General features: G+C 48.8%; 2 protein-coding genes across 3 annotated transcripts in view; both read right to left on the bottom strand.

Annotated features, from left to right (window-relative positions):
- Positions 1-3465: 3465 nt before the first annotated feature.
- Positions 3466-5353, bottom strand: Ccin (calicin). Its single transcript, NM_001005904.1, has one exon. The coding sequence runs from the start codon at positions 5291-5293 to the stop codon at positions 3527-3529; it is 1767 nt and encodes a 588-aa protein (NP_001005904.1). The 5' UTR covers positions 5294-5353; the 3' UTR covers positions 3466-3526.
- Positions 5354-9763: 4410 nt separating this feature from the next.
- The window catches only part of Glipr2 (GLI pathogenesis-related 2), a 31854-nt gene continuing 20549 nt past the window's right edge, over positions 9764-21068 (bottom strand). Inside the window, exons 3-6 of one of the 2 annotated variants that reach the window (XM_006238140.5) lie at positions 19724-19832; positions 19270-19373; positions 17566-17643; positions 9764-11412 (exon numbers count right to left, since the gene is read on the bottom strand). In XM_006238140.5, coding sequence (XP_006238202.1) covers positions 11252-11412; positions 17566-17643; positions 19270-19373; positions 19724-19832 — 452 coding nt within the window. In that variant the 3' untranslated portion in view covers positions 9764-11251. 2 annotated transcript variants of the gene reach the window in all.

Raw genomic sequence — 21068 nt, 5'->3', positions numbered from 1 at the left:
TATGGGTCTGTGCCATCAGGTCTGGCCATCACTGGAGATTTTAACCTTGAACTCACAGGTGCTTGTCAAGCCTAACAACTTAACTGGTTCCTGGGACCCACACGGAGGAAGGTGGCTCTCTATGACTCCCACAGTGCACCTGTGTACGCCACCAGGATTGGCTTATAATGTACTCTTAGCAAGTCTGGGATATTGTAACAGGCTGACAGACAGACAGACTCCCCATTGTTCTGTGGTCTGAGCTGATATGCTACAGCATTAGTCTCTCCCTTAACCTTTACTCCGTTTTAAACCTCTTTCTTGGCACTCAAAAGGTGAGGCAGGAGGATCTGAGTTCAAGACCAACTTCATGGGGTTGGGGATTTGGCTCCAGTGGTAGAGCGCTTGCCTAGGAAGCACAAGGTCCTGGGTTCAATCCCCAGCCCCGAAAAAAAGAAAAAGAAAAAAAAAGACCAACTTCATAACAAGATCCTGCCTCAGATAAAACCCGTTTCTTTGATAGAACCGATTTCTCTGATAGCAGTTAAGTACAGAAAAAGCAAGGCTATTTAATAACTCATCCAATAAACCCAAGAAAAAGTGTTCATTGTCCTTTTTTTCGATTGTTTACACATTCTGATCACAGCTTCTCCTCCCTCCTCTGCTCCCAGTCTCTTCCTTTCTCCTCCCCACCTCCCCATCTACCCTTCCTCCCTTTCTCCAGCAGACAAGAGGCCTCCTGTGGATATCCAACAGCCTTAAGACCACATGGCATCTTCTATTGAGGCAACCAGTTAGGGGAAAGGGATCCAAAGGCAGGCACCGTAGTCAGACAGCCCTGTCCTTTGTCTTTAACTCTCAGAGGAATGCAGTCAAACCCACAATAGGTGTCACGTCACGTTAGTATTCAGAAGGACAGTATATGTGGGTGGAGGCCTGGCAGACGGGGGCCCTCAGAGCCCTCATGCATTGCTGGTGAGAAGTGAGACCAGTTGCTTTGGAAGCCAAGTCTGTCACATCCTCAGCTGGTTAGACCCAGAACTCCTGGACATACTCTCCTCAGTGTTCACCCGAAAGAATTGAAAACATACATTGTCATTAAAATGTGTATAGTAATGTTCAAGGCAGTATCATTCCTGATAGCCCCAAAGTAGAAATCGTCCAAGTGTTTATCAGCCATTATGGTATAAAATGTGTGGCCTTTTAACAGAGCTAAGCCGGGGATGGCAGATCAGATACACGAACATCTCACTTACTGTCCCAAACAGAGATTCACAGCGACAGAAAATAGACCTGTGGCTACCTAGGGTTGAGGAGGTAAGGTTGGAGGTGGCAGCAGAATTGCAGGTCTTTGGGGGAGGGGTGTTATTTGACACAGTCTTACTCTATGTAACCTAGAATTGGGTAGGTCAGGCTGGCCTTGAACTCCTGGCAAACTCTTGCCTCAGACTTGGGAGTGCTAGACCACAGGTGTGAGCCATGATGCCCGGGTTCAGAGTTTCTTTCTGAGACAGACGATATTCTGTGAGTGACTAAGAACCATATAGTTGCGCATATATATATATATATATATATATATATATATATATATACATAATTTGGGTTAGGGTCTCAGATGGCTTGGAACTGGCTATGTAGACCAGGCTAGCCTCAAATACAGAGATCTACTTGCCTCTGCTTCCCAAGTACTGGGATAAAAAAGTATTTGCCACTATGCCTAGCTAGATAGGGTTCTCATGCAGCCAGGCTGGCCTCGAACTTCCTATGGAGTAGTTGTGAATGACCTTGAAATTCCAATCCTCTCCAGGAAACATTGGACTTACAGGTGTACACCACTGCACCCCAAAAGCTGCATACCTTTTGTTTACTTGTTGGGCTTTTGTTTTGTTTTATGCCTATCGGTGTTTTGCTTGCCTGTCTGTGCATCTGTCCGTGCACCATGTGTATCCTGTGCAGTGACTATGGAGGCCAGGAGGAGGGAATCAGATCCTAGGATCTGGAGTCGCAGATGCTTGTAAACCACCATGTGGGTGCTGTGACTCGAGCTTGGATTCTTCGCAAGAGCAGCCAGTGCTCTTAGCCAGTGAGCTATCTCTCCAGCCCCCATTCCCTTCTGAACCAGGGACTCCCCCTGCAGCCCAGCCCAGCCTGAGGCTCACTGTGTAACTCACCTTAACTGCTCAGATTATAGGAGCCACGTGCCCCACTAAGCTGTATATTGTAAATAAGTCAATTATGGGGGGGAGCTTTATTTCTCATAAAGCTTTTAAAAAACAAATATATTACATTTCTGAATAATACGATTTGGACCAAAATATTCCAATTTTGAATTCCAGACTTTATACCTGTTATCTAAAGGGGTAATTTAGAAAACATTTGGGAATTCTTCAGGTAATTGGTTTTTATAAGAGGGGCCTTCTTGACACAGTTTACCATTCTGGGGCATCCAGAAGCAACGGCACTTGGGAATATTGGGATGGAGCAGGTCGTATCCTTTAACAAGGTAATTCTGAGTCAGGTGTGGGAGCACATGGCTGTAATGCCAGCACTTGAAGCCACAAACGAGACATTAGGCTGACAAGGGCTCATCATTCCAGGCCAGCCTCAGCTACATAGTGAGTTAGTTCCCAAGAGGTCTTGAGCTACAGAATAAGATCCTGGGACAGAACGGGGTGGGAGTGGGGTCCTCAGCACAATGCATGCTGGGGACTTTCTGTCCTGGGCATTCTGCTCATTAAAAAGGCCACACTTACACTGTTAGGTAGGTGGTCTCATTATCGCTCTGTTACGGAAAAGGGAATTAACACACGGAGATAGAAATTAATTTACCCAGAATAACCTAGTGGGTTCTTGAACTGGTCCTCAAGCCATACCTCCCTTTCCTTATTACAGCATCACTCCACTCCACTATGGATAAGGAGTTCTTTCTTCTCCCTTTACTGTAGCCGCCCCCTCCCCATTCAAACCTCACATTCCTGAGAAAGTTCTCTTCAAACCTCTCCAACCAGAAGCAGTTGTAAGCAATTCTCAACGTCCCTCCAAATGAGACATAAACCACCCTGAGTTCATAAATACAACAGGCCATGGACCTGCTTGTCCCTGGACTTGCCCACACACCGCCTTCCTCCCCAGCCCACACGACTGCTCTTTCAGACAGGTCCTTTCCTGTTTCCCCAGTAGACCTGAAGCAAACAGGCGCTGGAGGTCTGGGAGGAACTTCAATCCCACCACCACCAAGAATTATTTTTCCTGCCTCAGTTTAGAGACCACCCCCCCCCAAGTGCTGGAATAACAAAAATAAATAAATAAAAAATAAATAAATCTACCCACTGCAAACCACCAACCAGAGACTCCACCTCTGCCAGTTACCTCTATTGAAACATTAACCCTGACTTCTGCCCATCAGGAACCCTAGTCCAGCGCTCCACTTTCGGACCCATGCATTGACCATCAGTAAAAGGAATCCAAAGCCACATTCCTCCCTTGTTCTCTGTCATTAAATTGTGAATAATAATGCATTTACTTATTCTCCCGCTTAAAAAGTTGTTTAAATTCTTTGAAGAATCTTGCAAGGCAGCTTGGCTAGACAGCAGGCAGGGCAGTCCAGTGCCTCGGGTGGGCAGGCAAGGGTCTTCCATTCACCTATCTTTTGGTCCAGCAAGTAAGCATTAGGGTTGATGGTGTAGTCCTTTGTCTGAACATCGCTGGCTGTGGTGACACCCCCACATACAAACACCTTGCTGTCTCCGATGGAGCAGATAGCGTGGGATACATCCAAGGGACAACTGTTGGGCAACAGAGGCACTGAGGTGGTTGACTTGTTGGCCTTTATCTTCTGTAAGTTGATTTCCACGCTCTGCCGGTGGCTGTGTACACGGAGGATATTGTCCTGGTGGAAGGAGAGCAGGGGCCGGTGGTTGAATTCGATGGGGAAAGTGATACACTGGACCACTTCCCCTGTACAGGTGTCGAAGCAGTCCACCACACCGACCCGGGAGATGTAGCCCTTCACCAGGCATCGCCCGGTGACAATGTACAGGTTCCGGTCACCCTTAGTGATCACTGCAGTCCCGTCCATAGGGATGCTCATCTTGCCTGCCAAGCACCAGGCTTCCTTGCGTTCATCGTAGCGATAGATGTTAGAGACGTACCGGCGTGGGGCAATGCTCCCACCCACTGAGTAAACTGTTCCCCCACAGGTCACCATGGTGTGGAAGACAAGCCCAATGGGCAGGTCAGGCAGCTTGGTCCAGGAGTTGTCATCCATATCATACCGCCATGCTGTCTTCAGTCCTGAAATCTGCTCAGTGGTGCCACCAGATATGTAGATGTAACGGCCAGCAGCAGTGGCACTGAGCGCGGCTGCTCGGTATGGCATCTCTGAGAGCTTCAGCCACAGGTTCTCCTGGATGATATACGCAAACACTCCGTCGTTGAACTTGCCATGGGCCTTCTGGCCACCCAGGATGACCACTGAATCAAGCAGGGCCCCTTTCCGCTGGTAGCTCAGCAGGCTGCACGGGCGCTCCTGCTTGCGGTCCATCAGGACACTTTCGATTAAGGTCGCGTGGGCCGAGTTGTTCTCCAAGCCAGTCAGCTTGTTGCTGGCAAACATCAGCGTCTTGTTGGAGACAGCATTGAGGTTGATGTAATTGAAGAACTTCTTGAAGTATTTTTCCCGCTCCTCCTTCCGGAAGTACACCCAATTGATGAGTGCGCTGAGAGCCTGGTCCTCGTTGAGCACGTGAAGGTTTTCATCACGGAGCAGGCGGCCGAAGATGACAGGTGGGCAGCGCATGAAGTGCATAGAGCCCTCGGGACTGGCCCAGAAGTGGAAGTTGTCGCGAATGCCAGAGTAGGCCAAGTCTGATACTTCTTTAAGCTCGAACAGCTCAGCCAAGAAGAGGTAGCGCAAGCAGTTGACGCGTCGAATGGACTTAATCAGGAAGTCATTGCAGTGAATCCGAAGGCGTGGGGTATTGAAATACTGAGCGCCACGGAGCAGCTCCTCCACATTCTGTTCTGAGATCACCACTTTGCCGCTGTAGAAGTAGTCCAGGAGCTGGTCCACCGTGGCTGGACTCAGGTAGTTGGGGTCAATGGTGATGTAGAGTTCATCGGTGGTCTTCATGTCGTTGCTGGAGACAAGACTTTTCACCAGTGGAGAGACGGCAGCCAGCACGTTGCGATGTGCGAAGAAGACATGGTGGTCCACAGTCAGGGCCATGTCCCAGTACTCTTTGCGCTTCCTCTGTTTATTCAGGTTTTGCAGCACAAAGCTGTTGTAGTTTTTCTCTGTGAATTCCAGTTTCATGGTGCTTCTTGTTGGCTGAGACAGAAGATCGGTAGCAGGTACTGGAGGGCAGACTTTTTCAGGCCTTTGGGGTTTGTACTGATGGTTGTTTGTAGAGCAGCTGACCAGAGAGGAGTGGGCGTGGGAGAGAGGCTGATGTCATAGAATGGATGAGGTCATCATAATGCAACCCCCTCCCCTCCCCCAAGCGTTTGTCAGAGACCTGGGGGCCTTTCTCTCCTCGGAGCTCAGGAGGAAGCTAAGGAACGGGGCCACGGTGTCCAGAATGTCAGAATGGGTTTGGGTGGGGCAGAGGGCAGCCGCGGGAGAGTGAAAATACTGGGATAGGAGGAGAGGTTACTATTAGAAGCCTCCCTTTTAGCCAGGAGGCTGAAGTCCTGCTGAGAAAGGACTCCCCTGTGTCACCGAGGCAGTTAGAGGCAGAGCAAACATGGAACTCCAGCTGTGTGTATATTACCCGGTTTCCCCTCTAGGAAGCGGAGGAAGTGGGAACCACCCAGTTTTCCATGGTCCTAAGGACCCTTTTTCTACCAAGATTCATGGACATCTGTGAAGACAAACCCTTTGGCTTCTGACCTCTGTGGTCAGAATACCATTTTTATTAAGAATGGAGAAGTGGGTGACACTGGAGCAGAAATGGAGGGGCTAGCCAGCCCTAGGAAGATGGGAGGACTTGGAAACGCCCCGCTCCAGATTTCCAAGTATCTAGTAAAATGCCAGGGAAAGTGCCTGTTCCCATCTCTCCACTCCGAGTTACTTAGACCAAGGCCTCAGATTCCTCTTCCGTGAGATGAGAATAGCACTCGCTTCAAAGCGCAGAAGGCACAGTGCTTAGCTTGTAACAAACGTTCAAATAAATGCCAGCTCTTGTTTCTTAGTTAATAGAACCACAGTTTATGGGCGCTGATGCGGGCGCTGATGGGGGGTGCTGAGCATCCCCAAGCTCTTGACGGATTGTAGAAGCCTGCTTCGGCCGCACGGTGGCGCTACAGGGTCACCGCCGGACCAGGAGCGCGTCCCCTTGCCCCAATGGCTTAGAGAGGAAACGCGAGAGACGTGGATGGGGGTTGGAGAGTGTTAGGGGAGTTGGGGCTTTTTGCCTGCTTTGTCCCGCCTAGGACTCCCTTGTGTAGGAGCGACTCAGAAACGCACGCGTCTGGACTCGGGGCTCACAATGTGGCAGACCCGTGGGCAGACCTGTGGGCAGACCTGTTCTTATTTTACAGATGTAGACAAGCAATGGTGTGTGATGTGTGACCGGTCGAGAAGAGCCATCCCAGGAACTCTTAAGAAGAACCGTGCCATGTGGGCCCTTGTACTGGTCAGGAGGACCTGACTCAGACCCTGATGTCCACTCAGGGCTCCAAGGCTCACACCAGACCTTCTATTCGTCCTGAATGCCCCTCCCAGAGAGACTGTCAGCTCCATTCCCACCACTCTCCAGTCACTCTCAAGCCCTCTTGCTGGCTTTGATTCTCATTCATCTTTTTATTACATACCTAGCCTTTTCCTTATCTGGGAGTTTGTTTGTTTGTTTGTTTGTTTGTTGTTTGTTTGTTTTCGATACAGGGTTTCTCTGTCCTGGAACCACTTTGTAGACTAGGCTAGCCTTTAACTCAGAGATCTACCTGTCTCTGCCTCCCAAGTGCTGGGATTCATTGAAGTTTATTTTTAAAACGATTACACTTTAATACTGAAGTTACACATCTTGATACCTGATTCCTGTGACTCATAGTTTCTTCCGATGTGATTGATGCCTGTGAAGGGCTTAGAACTTCTGTCCCCCCATTTGGAGTACTTAGGTTCCAGCCCCACTTCAGAAAACTCCCTATGTGACTCAACTCAGTTCTCCACTGCCCAATCTCCCCCCTCCCCCTTCCATCACCAGAGAAACAGGAGCCACTTGGCTACAGGAAGCCTCATGAAGCTGATAAGGACGTTTGAATCCAGGGGCCTCCTGACTGTCAGACCCCACTTCCTGGGACATTTACAGGAAGCAGAAGGTCATCAGATCCCAGAGCGCCAGGACAGAAATGAGCTCAGTCATCATGTGCTTCCAGCTGGAGATCATGGAGGCCTGATGTGACAGATCTGACTAAGGCCTGGAGAGAAGAGTCTTGTTCAACTGGAGGTCAACTGTCACGTTCTCTGGTCTCAATTGCAGAGCTCGCCATCCTCAACAAACCCAAGACTGAAAGCTCTGAATCCTTTACTCAGCAGGCAGAAGCAGGAAGAACTTTGAGCTCAAAAGCTTAAGGTCAGCCTGGGCAACACAGGACTTAAAACAAAACAAAAAGTGGGGCGTGGTGGTCCACACGTGTAGACATCAAAATTAAACAAAACGTGCGGTGTGGTCGTTCATATGTGTCTGAGCCCTTGGAGACTGAGTTGAGGCCAGCCTGAGCGACACAACAGACCGTGTCAAAGTTAAAAATTAAACAAGGTAAGAGCTCATTAAACTGGGCTGGGGAGAAAGCTCAGTGGGTAGAAGATTTGCCTACCATACACAGAGTGGATCCCTAGAACCACACAAACTTAGAATAGTGGCATGTGGCTGTAATCCAGGCACCTGAGAAATAGAAGCAGGAGGATTGGGACTTCACCGTTAGTTATACAGTCTTGAGTTCTAAGCCAGTCTGTACCACTTGAGAGTTAAAATAGCAACAACAACAACAATAGCAACAACCAGGAGGAGTTTGGACAAAATGCCTGCCCAGCAAGCCTGACCACCCAAATTCAACTCCTGGAACCCACATAAAGGCAAAAGGACACAGTGAGTCCACAAAATTGTCCTCTTACCTGCACATATCATACACAGTTTTGTTTTGGTTGACCTGGATGCATTTGGAAAGAGGGAGCCTTGGTTGAGAAGATACCTCATTCTATTTGCCTGCATGCAAGTCTGGGAGGTACTGCTTGGTTCATGGTCCATGTGGGAGGGCCCAGCTCACTGTGGGCTGGTGCTATCCTTGGGCAAGTGGTCCAGAGAACAGTAAATGGCACTCCTCCATGGACTCTGTTTTAGTTCCTGCCTCTAAATTCCTGCCCTGATCTCCTCAGTGAGGGACTGTGACTGGAAGTGTAAGATTGGTTAACCCTTTTCTTCCCCAAGCTGCTTTCGGTCATGGTGTTTTACCACAGTAATAAAACACCTAAGACACAGGGTCCCTCTATGTAGCTCTGCCTGTCCTAGAACCTGTTAGGTAGCCCAGGTTGGCTTGGAACTCATGGAGAACTGTCTGTGTCTGCCTCTGCCTTGGATGGAACGAAAGGTGTGCACCCCCATGCCTGGTTAATAAAATGTTCTTGACAGTTAAAGAATGAGATGGGGCAGGCTTAGTCTGCATAGCAAGTGCTAGGGCAGCCAGGGCTACTCCGTGAGACTGTCAAAATTTAGGAAAATTTTGTGGATGTGCCTGCACCCATCTGTTCAGCCAGCATTGCTGCCTGGCTCTTCTCCAGCCCTGGAAAGGAGCTTTTTCCTTAGTCCCAACCGACTGTGGAAACAGACTCCAGTGGAGAGTGGCTTCTCACAAGCTTCTGCCACCTGGTTCTGTGCAGACATTGGTACTCCCAGGAGTTGCTAGGAAGTTCATTGGCTGTTTGCTTGGCGTGGCCAGGAAAGGGTCTCTGCCAGGTCTCTCTATTCCACTCACTCTCCTCCTGCCCTGTTCAGCATTTTCCATTTATGGGAATATTAGGGAAGGAGCCCCTAATATTCTAATTTTTATAGATTGGCATCACTGTATTGCAAACCCTTAAAGATAATTGGGACATTTTCTTTTTATTTCATTTTATTTATTATATATAAGCACACTGTAACTGTCTTAAAACACACCAGAGGGCATCAGATCTCATTACAGATGGTTGTGAGCCACCATGTGGGTGCTGGGATTTGAACTCAGGACCTCTCTGGAAGATCTTAACCGCTGAGCCATCTCTCCAGCCCCGGGCAATTTCAGAGACATACAGAATTACAAGCAGGAAGCTCAGGATAGCCTCTTGGTCCTCGGAGCATAAAGCATGGTACTTGCCCCTAGAGCCTCAGGCATGCAGTGGACAGTCCTACCGGCAGGGTCTCAGTAAGCTGTTCAGCCTGGCCTTGAACTTCCTATCGTCTTGCCTCAGTTTTCCACGTAGCTACGATTCTAGGCTTGTGCCTCCAGAGCAGGCTCACCTGTCTTGACCATTAATAACCGGGCTACATACATACAGCTTATGTTTGCTGGGCCTCTGTTTTAAACTTTCACCATCCCTATGTTTTCAGTTCCACCAGTAAATTCTCTCCGTGTGTCTGAGCTCAAATTCCTTGTTCCTGGTCTGGGGATCAGGCAGTTTATTCATCTGTGCTTTCAAAAGCGGCTCCTTAGGCAGTGCGGTCCCCAGGGGAGGAGGAGTGGCTCAAGATGGATTCAGCGTTCTGAATTACCTCAGCCATAAACTGAGCATGAGTCGCAGTAGAGGAAGAAATTACACAAAAAGGAAAGGATTTTTTTATTGTCTCGTTAGTCGCTATCCCTGGATGAACCAAGTGGCGCAGTGCGGGACTGTTCACAGTGTAACAAAGACCAGCCAGCCTTGCTGTCATTTAGGCCAACCACCCCTTTATCGCCTTGCAGAAGGAGATACCACCAGTTCAGGGATCTGCAGTTGGTCTCTCCCCGGTGGACCTGGTTAATCAGCTCTTCTGAGGGAACTGTGTCTAGTTTGAGGCAAAACACAGGATCAAATTAGCGTTCCTAATCTTGTTTGGGCCTCCTCCCGGGGGCATTTGGGCTTGTAACACATTCCGGGAAGAAGCCAAGGCGCCGCTGTAACAACCACAGCTGCCGCGGGACGGGCCTGGGTGGTCACCGCCTGCAGGGTTGGGGAAGGATACTGGCCGTGGGGCTTCCTCCAGGGCCCCCAACTGAAGCTTCTGCTCTACTGACTTCGTGGTCCAAGGCTTTGGCCAAGAGCCCAGGCAGCGGGACGGCCGCCTCGTTGAGAGTGGGGGATGGGCTGCATTCCAGACCCAGCCCCGCCCCCCAGAGGCCAAAGTGGAGCTGTGAGCACTGAAACTTAGAAACAAAAACAAAAACAAAAACAAAACAAAACAAAATAGTGGCTGTAGTATTTGCTCTTTAAAGGTTGAAAAATTTCAAGGCTCTAAGGCTCCTTTTTCCTTCATTTGCTTTTTGGCAATTCCATTAGGGAATCCCGGAGGATGCAGGGTGATATCATGTCTTCCGACTGAGAATGAGAAATCTCACTGATCCTGTAAAATGCAGCTGGCCACATATTTCTAATGCAAGCTGCATTATGTCACATCCAAAGGACGTTTTGATAGCTTCAATATCTACCAAAAAGATTACAACACAGGAAGAGCGCATGAAAGGACCTCACTTCTCAGGACGGCAAATATTCAGCACACACAAAGTCCAGGGATGGACATTAGAAGCAAGAACGTTTCAGATGAAGTCTGCTTTAAAAATAACAGAAAAAAGAAAAAGAAAAAAAAACAAAAACCAAAAAAACAGAAAAAAAAAAAAAAAAAAAACCAGGCACAGGCAGTTCTCTGAGTTCGAGGCCAGCCTGGTCTGCAGAGCAAATTCCAGGACAGCCAAGGCTACACTGAGAAACTTTGCCTTGAAACAAAAAAAAAAAAAAACAAAAAAAAAAAAAACAAAAAAAACAAAAAACAAAAAACAAAAAACAAAAAACTAAACTAAAACCAGAAAAAAGATATCAGAATTAATCTTACGTAGTCTGAGTAATTACGGTCTAGCTAACCTTCTGGATAAATGTTTCGGATGCCCCTCCTTTAATCAGAATGAGCTCAAGTGCAGCTGTCACAGGAGATGCTCACAGGTAAACACAGAAGTACATACACCCCAGGGACAGACACTTCCTGGCTTTTTGTGGTTCAACAGGCACTTGGTAAATGCGTCTCCATCTCATTACGTTTGGTGGTGTTAGTTACTTCTTTGGAGGTGGGACATTCTCTTCAAAGAAGCCCTGGTTGACAATATTCCCCGCTGGAAAGTATCTGGCTACCACAAAGGAGGACCCGTCACTCGCAGACGCCTTCCCCACGCCTATCTTCTTGGTATTCTTCCACACCATGGCTGTGAAGTGGCCTGTGGGAAACAAGGGAGGAGCAAGAGAATCAACCAAACCCTGAGGAGATACTTAAAGGATCCTCAAAGTCCTGTGAGCACCGGCGGGCTCAGGCTATTTGGTATTTGCAGATGCCACACATGAAGAAGATACAGCAGCATGTTGGATTTGTAAAGCACAGTCTGCCAATCAGCCACACAGACTTCAGCCAACTCAACGCAGGTCTTCCTGAGACCATGATAAAACACAGGGGTCCCAGCCACTGTGACCTGAGCTTACCAGGCACCCACCCCCAACAATGCCCCCAAATGAAACTCTCTATCTTTTAGATTTTTAAATTTTAAGCTATATGTTACAATGTTTCGCCTGAATGTTTATGGTTCCCTAGGATGTCAGAAGAAGGTGTCAACAGCCCCTGGAATTGGAGTTCTGGATGGTGGTGAACCACCACATGGGAGCTGGGAATTGAACCTATGTCCTCTGCAACAGCAGCGAATGTTTTTATCTGCCCAACTGTCTCTCTAGACACCCCAAAGCCAAACTTCTTAAACAACCCTCTGTTATTTTCTGGTCTTTTTTTCTTTAAACCTGTGTCTTGTTTAATCTCTCAGGAACATTGCATCAGTCAATGTCCCTTCCTGTCTAAGCGTTCTCTCTCGCTGAGTTCCAGGACACTGGTCTGTTAGCTTTCCCCAGTCTCCATGTTAGCATCCCCCAGACTCCCTCTTGGCTTTACTCTCTTTGTATCCTTCCCAATCCAAGGCTCTTCTTTTCTCTACACTCTGTTCTTCAGGCAATCTCATCTTTTCCTGGCTCTCGGGTGGATTGCTCCAGCTCAACTCTGCAGTCTCTGTTCCCAAAACAAACACCTCACATTTGCACATTACATCTGTGACTCATAGATGTAATCTATCCAAACCTCACTTTCACTTTTGGTCCCCCAGACCTGCTCCTCTGCTGACCCATCTGTATCAAAAGCATCGCTCCTGGGATGAGCCTGTGTTCTCTCCCCTTAGATGTTCCTTCTGACAACCTACCCATAGTTCCCGAGGAATTCAGTCTAAAAGCTAACTCCAACCCATGTCCTTCCAAAACCTTGGCTCCATTCAGCTTCTCTCTGGGAACACTGCAACATTTCCTGACTATTCTTGGAATCCACTTCTGTGCTCTCTAATTCATTGCCACCGGGAAACAAGTGAATCGTCAAGATAATGAATTAGAGAGATCATTCCAAGGCTTAAGTCCTATTTAATTCCCTCAAGTAAAAATTGTGCAGTCATTTCTAGCTGCACCTGAAAGCTGATAATCCTCCAGCCTGGCATTTCCATTCCCTGAGCGGAGCAAGCTGCTTCTCCCCGAAGACCCTGTTGGGAACAATTAGTCCATGTGTGGATACTTTTGTTTATTTGTTTTTCAGTACTGGGAATTGATCCCAAGACTAAGCGCCCCACCACTGCAGACTTCCCAACCTTGGGAGCTCTTCTATTGACCAACAGATTCTTGTCCTTTAGGTTTCTGACTAAATGTCATTTGTTTAAATAAGTCTTACACAATCACCCTTTTGTTTACCAAACATCTCCCTCTCTATGCTGACCGAACCCCCTCTGCGTTCCTACTGTCCCTTTCACCTATGACGCCCCTATACACACACAGACACACACACACACAGACACGGCAAAGAACAAGTTTCCTTTTTCTTTTCTTTCACAGAGTTGGAGTTTAATAAAGATATTTTAAGTTTGGCTTATGCTTGAATGTTAATCAGAAAAGGGAGGAGCCTAGAAGAAACCAAGGCATCCTCAAGAGCATTCGCTTCTAAAGAGAAAGTCATAGAGAGGAAGACACATATACAGAGCCAAGGTCTCTGTTTGTCAGGGCAACCTCATATTCAATATATAGGGGAGAATGCCCTTAAATCAGCCCACCTCTGCTGCCACAGGTACACCAGCTTTAATGCCATGCTAGGGATTAAACTGAGGACCTCGAGTGAGTGAGTGTATGAGTGAGTGTGTGTGTGTGTGTGTGTGTGTGTGTGTGTGTGTGTGTTAAACAGGCACCCCTTCCACCACGCCCAGCTCCCATGGTGCTGGGGATTGAACTTGGGACCCCACACATGTTAGGTTTGTACTCTACGAGCTGAGCTATATCCCTACCCACTGATTTCTGTTCTTACTCTTTGGACCCCACTGGCTTTGAACTCAAAGACTGAGGCTATCTTCCTGCCTGAGTCTCCCAAATACTGGTATTACAGTCCCAAGCCACCATGCCTGGTGCATGCTTAAATGATTTTAAATTTAAAATTACATTTGTTGTTGGGCTTTAGTTCCAGCACTCGGGAGGCAGAGGCCGGCAGATCTCTGAGTTTGAGGCTAGCCTGGTCTACAGAGCAAGTTACAGGTCAGCCAGGGCTACACAGAGAAAACCCTGTCTTGAAAAACGACAGCAAAAACAAAACAAAAATTACATCTGTCTATGAGTGTGTGTGTGTGTGTGTGTGTGTGTGTGTGTGTGTGTGTGTGTGTATGCACACGTGGGGGCACATTTGTGCCTTGGCACCCCTGTGAAGGTCAGAGAACAACTTCTGACGTCGTCATTCTCCTACTTAAACTCAGGTTGTCATCTTTGTCACACATGACTCTGAGCCAGCTCACAGGCCCATAATTTTTAAATCTTGAAACTGTAGCTCTAAGGAGGCAGAGGCAGAAAGAACAGGAGCTTCAGGGTAACCTGGGGTACACAGCAACTTCAAACTTCCTTAAGCTACACAAAGAAATCCTATCTCAAAGATTCTTCTTTTTTAACCAAAAGAAAGACTTCTCGGGCTGGAGAGATGGCTCAGCAGTTCAGAGCACTGACTGCTCTTCCAGAGGTCCTGAGTTCAATTCCCAGCAACCACATGGTGGCTCACAACCATCTGTAATGGGATCAGATGCCCTCTCCTGGTGTCTGAAGACAGTGTCAATGGGCTCATACACACTAAATAAGTAAATCAGGAAGGACTGCTTAGGTACAGCTGTACATCTTTAAACTTGCACTGACCTCGGCTCTGTAAATTGGTTTTCAATTCTGAATGGAGAGGCCCCTCTGGCCTGGTCACTCTTGGTTAGTCTGTTGTGGATCACAGCTCCAGGCACTGGGCAGCCTTGCCAGGCACTCCTGCATCCCTGGCTATCTCTTGGCCAGGGCTCAAACTCCCACAGGCTTCCCTAAAGTGACCATGACCACAGGCTTTGGCCATTAACCATCTTTCTCTTTCCCAGAAGAGAAAGCAGCCGTCATCCACTGGTTGCCAAGCAACTGGCTGGACAGAAAGTGCTCACAGTGATGATGTGTATGAAACCTTACTCCTTAGGGGGGGTCATTGAGCAGTCTCTGAGGAGGTTCCCATTTGCACAGGGCAATCCCCTTATGGTAGTTAGAGATGAATTAAGGGACACAACTTCCTTAGCAACGTCAGATACATACTAGTTTCTAACACTAACTTCCAACAACAGTTCCGTTTTCTTTGCTTCTTTGTCTGAACCCCTTAAAGGGATCACATCCTCTTTCTGGCCGTGGACCGAACTTCCTAGAAGAGGCCTTTGAAAAGCACACTGAACCAATTACACTACATCCTTGCAAAGAAATAGTGTGCAGAGAGAAGAAAAAACGAGACAACTTTCTGTACTGATATAGACAATCTCTGACAGTGCCAAAGAGGACTCACACAGGCACACACACAAGCACATACATACATGTGCTCACACACTCATGCACACACATACACATATAAACACACCACACACATACACACACACATACACATAGAGACACACACACACACACACACACACATATATGAGTGCGTGCACACACAAAACTCAGGATAACTTTAGGATGATACCCAAGAAACCCTGAGTTTACATCACTTTCAGACAGCCTGTCATGTCAGACTGGTCCTCATTTAGAATAAATAAACAAATTTACTCATAGGACAGAACAAAACGAGTGTAAAGACTTGTAGGATTGCAGGGGCAGGTCGCTAACTGCAAGCGGCTGGGCTGAGGGAGCGGCTGTCAGTCCAAGTAGATTGTAAGGTATCTCAAAGGCCCTTCACCTACATAAGCTCAAGTTGGGGAACCCCAGGAAGCCAGGAATTGAGAGACTCGTGCAGGATGGGCTTGTCAGTCCTTAAGGTTTGAAGCCGCAGCTCCACAACAGCAAACAAGGCTCTGTTCCTGTCTCAAGAGTCGAGCGCCATTTGTGCCCAGCAGTGTGCAGGCACCATCCCTTAGCGCAGGGGCCATGGAAGAGACACTGGGTAAGAACAGAAGATTTGACAACAGCCTTTCTCTTTGTAGAAGGTCTCAGTCTTCTCCTTTGCTAAATGGGCAGAATAAAGCCCTTCTTTTGGCTCCATTGGAGGCTGGTGTGGCTGTGAATAAGTCAACTGACAAGCATCGAGCGGTACAGCTCCACAATCCAGCGTGTGTCCAGCTGGTCAAGAACCTCCCTCACGGGGAGAGCAAGCTATGAAGTGAAAGTCTGTGGACACTGTGTTGAAAGGAGACAAGGCTCTGCCTACACATCCTTAATCAGTGCTGTCTCCTCCTCATTCAGTGGCAAGGTCATGATCATCTGAAGCTCAGGCAGCTGCTCGCTGCTCCTCAGCCTGGCAACCTGGGGGCGGGGGCGGGGGCGGGGTGCTAACTGGACAAGATCTGCACCCAAGGTTGCAAGAACCCTTCCTGGACAGGGTGAGCAGTAAGCCACAGGAAATAGTGAGAACATGTCATTTCCTGCTTCTGAGGAAACTCCCCAGGGGATGGCAGGCCCCAGATGGCTCTACCTTAGATGGGATGATGAGGATGTGGAGGGGAGTGGGGAGGGAACTCCTCCTTTCAGTTTCACTGGTGTTTTGAGTCAGACACACATTCCTTCCTAGCCTGGGCTCAGGAGGGGTCTGAGTCACTTCTGAAGAAAGACAAGGGGTGGGGGTGGGGTAGCAAACGGGGCAGAAGGACCTCAGAGCCCAGAAAAGCTGCCCAGGCTTTAATAAGATAAATGTTTGCTGCTCAGGGCTGGAGAGAGGGCTCGAAAAAGCCTTGCCCAGAAGCACTGTAACCTTCCTAGTCCCCTCAAGGGTGGAGTGGGAGTGGGAGTGGGGTGCGGGGCTCACTGGCTGGCCAGTCTAGTTAAATTGTTGAGCTCTAGATACAGTGAGAAACCCTGTCTCGGGGTTGGGGATTTAACTCAGTGGTAGAGCACTTGCCTAGGAAGCGCAAGGCCCTGGGTTCCGTCCCCAGCTCCGGGGGGGGGGGGTGGGGGGGGGGAGAACCAAAAAAAAAAAAAAAAAAAAAAAGAAAGAGAAACCCTGTCTCAAAAAATAAGGTGGGAAGAAACTGAGGAGGACATAGATAGACATCTACCTCTGATCTCCTTAGGCACATTCATGTACCTACACACGATTGCACACACGTGTATACACACAGATGCACACATAGACACGTGTATCTGTATGAGAATACACATGTGTATCTGCGTGCACAAAGTCATGTATCTGCATGCGCGTGCACACTCGTGCACACACACACAGCCTATAAGAAAGGTGATCTTCCCTGCTTCTGAATCACCAACTCCCAGAAGCACCAGAGAGGCCACCACCATGTCCTAGAGTTCCCTCGACAAACGGCAGAGCCACGAAGAGCCTGAGTTTCTCTGAATCTTTCACCTGAGCCTACAGTGTAAGTGTGTGTGTGTGTGTGTGTGTGTGTGTGTGTGTGTGTGTGTGAGAGAGAGAGAGAGAGAGAGAGAGAGAGAGAGAGAGAGAGAAGTAGTAGGTGAAGACAAGCCTGACCCTTTCTGAACTGCCCCCAGGGAGCCACAGCAGAATAACTAGGAGATCAGAGAGGGTCATAGGCGCTCAGATGTCAGCTCAAGAAAGAAACATTGCAGGAACACGTCCAGCGTCCAGCGTTGAGCTGGCTGAGGGTATGGTGTTGGGGGTCAGGATCAGCATCCTTGGTGCCCTCAGATGAGGAAAGGGTAGAGGTCTGGGATGGTGGTGGGAAAGGAAAGCTTTGTGTTCTGGGCAAAGTTAAGCCAGAGAAGTGTAGCTGAACCAAAGCAGAGGGTAAGAGCGGACTTTCTGAAGACCATGTATGCCGACACTCAGCCCAGGCCCCTCCACTCACCGGTCCCTGAGGTGAAACCCGGCTGCTGGAAGTTGTAGCTCTTGATTTCACTGTACCACCTGTCAGCCACTTCCTTTCCTGCACAGAAAAGACACTTCTTGAGAGTTCAGCAATAAAGTCTATACACCCTCTCCACCTTCTTCCCCAAACCCCAAGTCCCCCATTCCACACTGGATGTCTGACAAAGCATGGTCATTGAGGTAAAACATCAGGGTTACTCCCTGCGGACTCCTGGGGGCTCAGGAAGAAGACGGTGCCTTCGATGGGTGAGTTGAGTACTGGGGTCAAGGGTCCCCAGATAAGGTAGCCTACATCCTGCCACTGAACCACCATAGCATTGTGGACAAGGTGTCCCCTGCTCTGGACCTCTGCAATGGGAAGGTCACACAGTGCATCCCAAAGGTCTTCTAGCAATGTTTTGCATTTCTGGGAGCCTGTCCCCATGCCACCCGGGGTCTGTTTCTCAAATACCCATAGGAATAAAGGGAGCTGAGCCAGCAGGCCAAGGGTCCTCACTGTCATTAGAAGGATCTTCTTGAGCATCCACTGTCAGAGTGGTGGAAGGAAGCGTTTCCTACAATCTGTTGATCTCAGAGCCACAGCTCCAATCAGGACATAGATGTCAGGATGAGTCACTTTGGGGACCCTTTATAAAAAGCTGAGGCCCAGGTCCTTTTTGAGATCAGCTGTATTGGTGTTTCTAGAGGACAGACCCAGGGGTTGGAAAGTATTTTAAGTTTTCCAAAGACCCCAGTCTGTAACTAGGAGACGTCAACCCAAACGTCCCTGTGTAGGAATGGAAAAGCCAGAGAGAGTACTGGCTTGATCATGGTGCCCTGAGATCCAGCATAAGGTCGGGCAGAAGAGAGCAGCATCCCTGGGTCCTATCAAGTCTACATCCACACTTCTCCCTTCTCCCGGTCAGGAGAGGCCAGAACCTGGCCCAGAGTCTGCAGCCTGAGGAAGAGACTCGGGCCCCACCATCTGCTGCCTTCCAGGCCCATAGCTTTTGGGCTGGGGACAACTGGTGTGGGGGTGGGGGTGGAGTGGGGAGATGATGCTAGAGAAACCAGGCACTCGGGGAATGCCTTTGGGAGCTCCCAGGAATGTGAGGCCGGGGAAGGAGAGGAGTCATTCACTTGTGGGACTTAAAGCTCCAGAGATAGTGACATCTCTCGCTATTTTGCTAAAAAGCTACCTCAGGGCTGTAGGAGTTAGAGACTCAAGAACGTTTGCTCAGTGGGGGTGGGGTCATTCCCTCCCAAGCCCTGGGTGGAAAAACCATCTTTTTCCATTTCTTTTTTTTTTTCCAAAGAAAAGAAAAATGCTCAATTCTTTTTTTGTTGTTGTTGAGTTTTTTTTTTTTTTTTTTGTTTTGTTTTCCTTTCTGACGGTGAAAGCAAGACAGCTACAGTGTGAAAATTAATAATTTAAGAAAGCACAAGGAAGCCCCGGTGTCTGCAGAAGCTGAAATGCCCACGCCTCGCACTTGGGCTTCTGCACCGGAGCTGTCTGACTCATCTCTATTTAGGCTCCCAGTCTATTGGCTGTGGGCCAGCTACTGAGGTCAGTCCAGGAGCAGATGCAGAGAATTCCTGGGTTTTCTTTCCCTTCCTGGGCCTGTGAAGGGCAGTGTCAGGAGGAGTACCCAGAGGCCTTATCCTTAAGTCTGAGCAGAGATGAGATGGGCTGAGAGTGTCCTACCTGTCTGATCGTAGGATGCCCATGCAAGGTTCTCCCCACACTGGCCACGACTGGACTCTGGGCTGTGTTTGAGAATTCTTGTGCTGGCCAGGGCTTCTGAATACCTGCAAAAAGTGTTTCCTTAGAGCAGGCCCAACCCCGGGACACCTTCACCTCCACCCCTGACACACTCACACCCCATCCAACATCTGAGGTTTGTACGGCTGAGCTTCCTTCCCTGTCTGGGCTCAGAGGATAGCAGAAACACTGGCTGGGGCCTCCCAACAACCCCATTTTCAGAAGACTGAACTGACTCTCAGGAACTAAGGGACTTTGCCTGGGCCAGCCAAAGAGTGGGTCCTTAAGCCTGGCTCTATCTGGACCCCAATTACATCCCTTCAGCCACCCAAGGCCCTCCATGGCTGCAGAAGCATCTCCATGAACAGCCAGAGCCCAATGGCTGCCGGGGACTCACTGCTGAGCTTCCTGGTTGAGCTTCTTACAGAGCTTCAGTGGCGGGACACCATGCTTGGCCCGGTACTCGTTGTGGGCCTTCAGGACCTCATTATTAAACTGTTTGGAAGCTGGAATGATAGAAGAACAGACAGAGCTCAGTGCAGAGGGGAGACCCACCAAAGGCACATTGGCACCCTTCGGCCATGGAGACTGCCGGCCCCTTCCTTTTCATCTGCTAATACCAGCCCTGTTCCACACCAGCGTTCATTCTGCCTCTGTCACCACCATCGCCCTCTGTAGATCAGAACTCTGTAGATTAGACATGGGCCATGTTGGGGACTTGAATCTTTATCTGAGGCAATGGGAGACTGCTGGGCCAAAGCAGGGGACTACATGGATTCAGAAAGCTGCTGCTGGCTGCTGTTGGGTACTGAGGGAGGTACTGAGCTGGTCAGACATTGCTAGAAGAAAATGTCTGAAGGTGACTGGATACCTCAGACTAGACTAATGGAGTCTGGGAAGAGCTGGGGTTGGGAGCTGGGGAGAAGTAGCTAAGCTAAGGGTGGGTGGTACCATATTGGACCAGTGAATATAAGAGGCACGGTGGATGGAAAAAGGGAGGAGGGAGACACACACACACACACACACACACACACACACACACACACAGAGGATTGAGAGAGATAGAAATAGATAAATAGATAGATGATAGATAAATGACAGATGATAAATGAGAGATAGATAGATAGATGGTATATAGATGATAGGTGATATATGGATGATAGATGACAGAGAGATGATAGGTGATAGATGATAGATGATAGATAAATGATTGATATTGATTGATTGATTGATTGATAGACAGACAGATAGGTAGATGAATAGATAGAATCAGATGGGGCCAAGTAAAGAAAGAAAATCAATGGCAGCAGCTTGAGGGATGGACTGACAGCATAGAGGAGAGGGAAGAAGGCACCGTGGTGTGGGAAGGGAGGAAAGGACCAGCTGGGTGGGCCTGTGGCGAGGGAAGAGCCTGTCGCACCTGAATTATGAATTCAGCAAGGTTAAGATCAAGAGGCCTGGGGTTAGGGGTCAGGGGATGGAGGACAGGAAGGTCAAGAGTGCTTCCACCTGAGACAACCCCATCTTTCTCGCCTCTTTCCCCTCTTCAGTGCTTGCCCCAAAGCCTCCAACTTTCCCTCTGACATCCACCACGCACCAAGCATCCCTCTGCTTCCTGGCTATCCAGAACAGCATCTGTGCAGTCCTCCACTGCCAGCACCGACCCGTCCGCTAACTCCTCACAGCCATGCAACCCATCCTGTCCGACGCTAATCCGCTCACCTGCTCCCTGAGCACAGTCC

The sequence above is a fragment of the Rattus norvegicus genome, chromosome 5, assembly GCF_036323735.1.
Source record: "Rattus norvegicus strain BN/NHsdMcwi chromosome 5, GRCr8, whole genome shotgun sequence".
In the NCBI taxonomy this organism is placed as follows: domain Eukaryota; kingdom Metazoa; phylum Chordata; class Mammalia; order Rodentia; family Muridae; genus Rattus; species Rattus norvegicus.
The sequence above is the reverse complement of the archived record's forward strand: the minus strand, read 5'-3'. Positions and strand labels throughout refer to the sequence as shown.

Excerpts from the sequence above, each read along its gene's own strand:
- Ccin (NM_001005904.1), bottom strand. The coding sequence starts at position 5,293 with ATGAAACTGGAATTCACAGAGAAAAACTACAACAGCTTTGTGCTGCAA.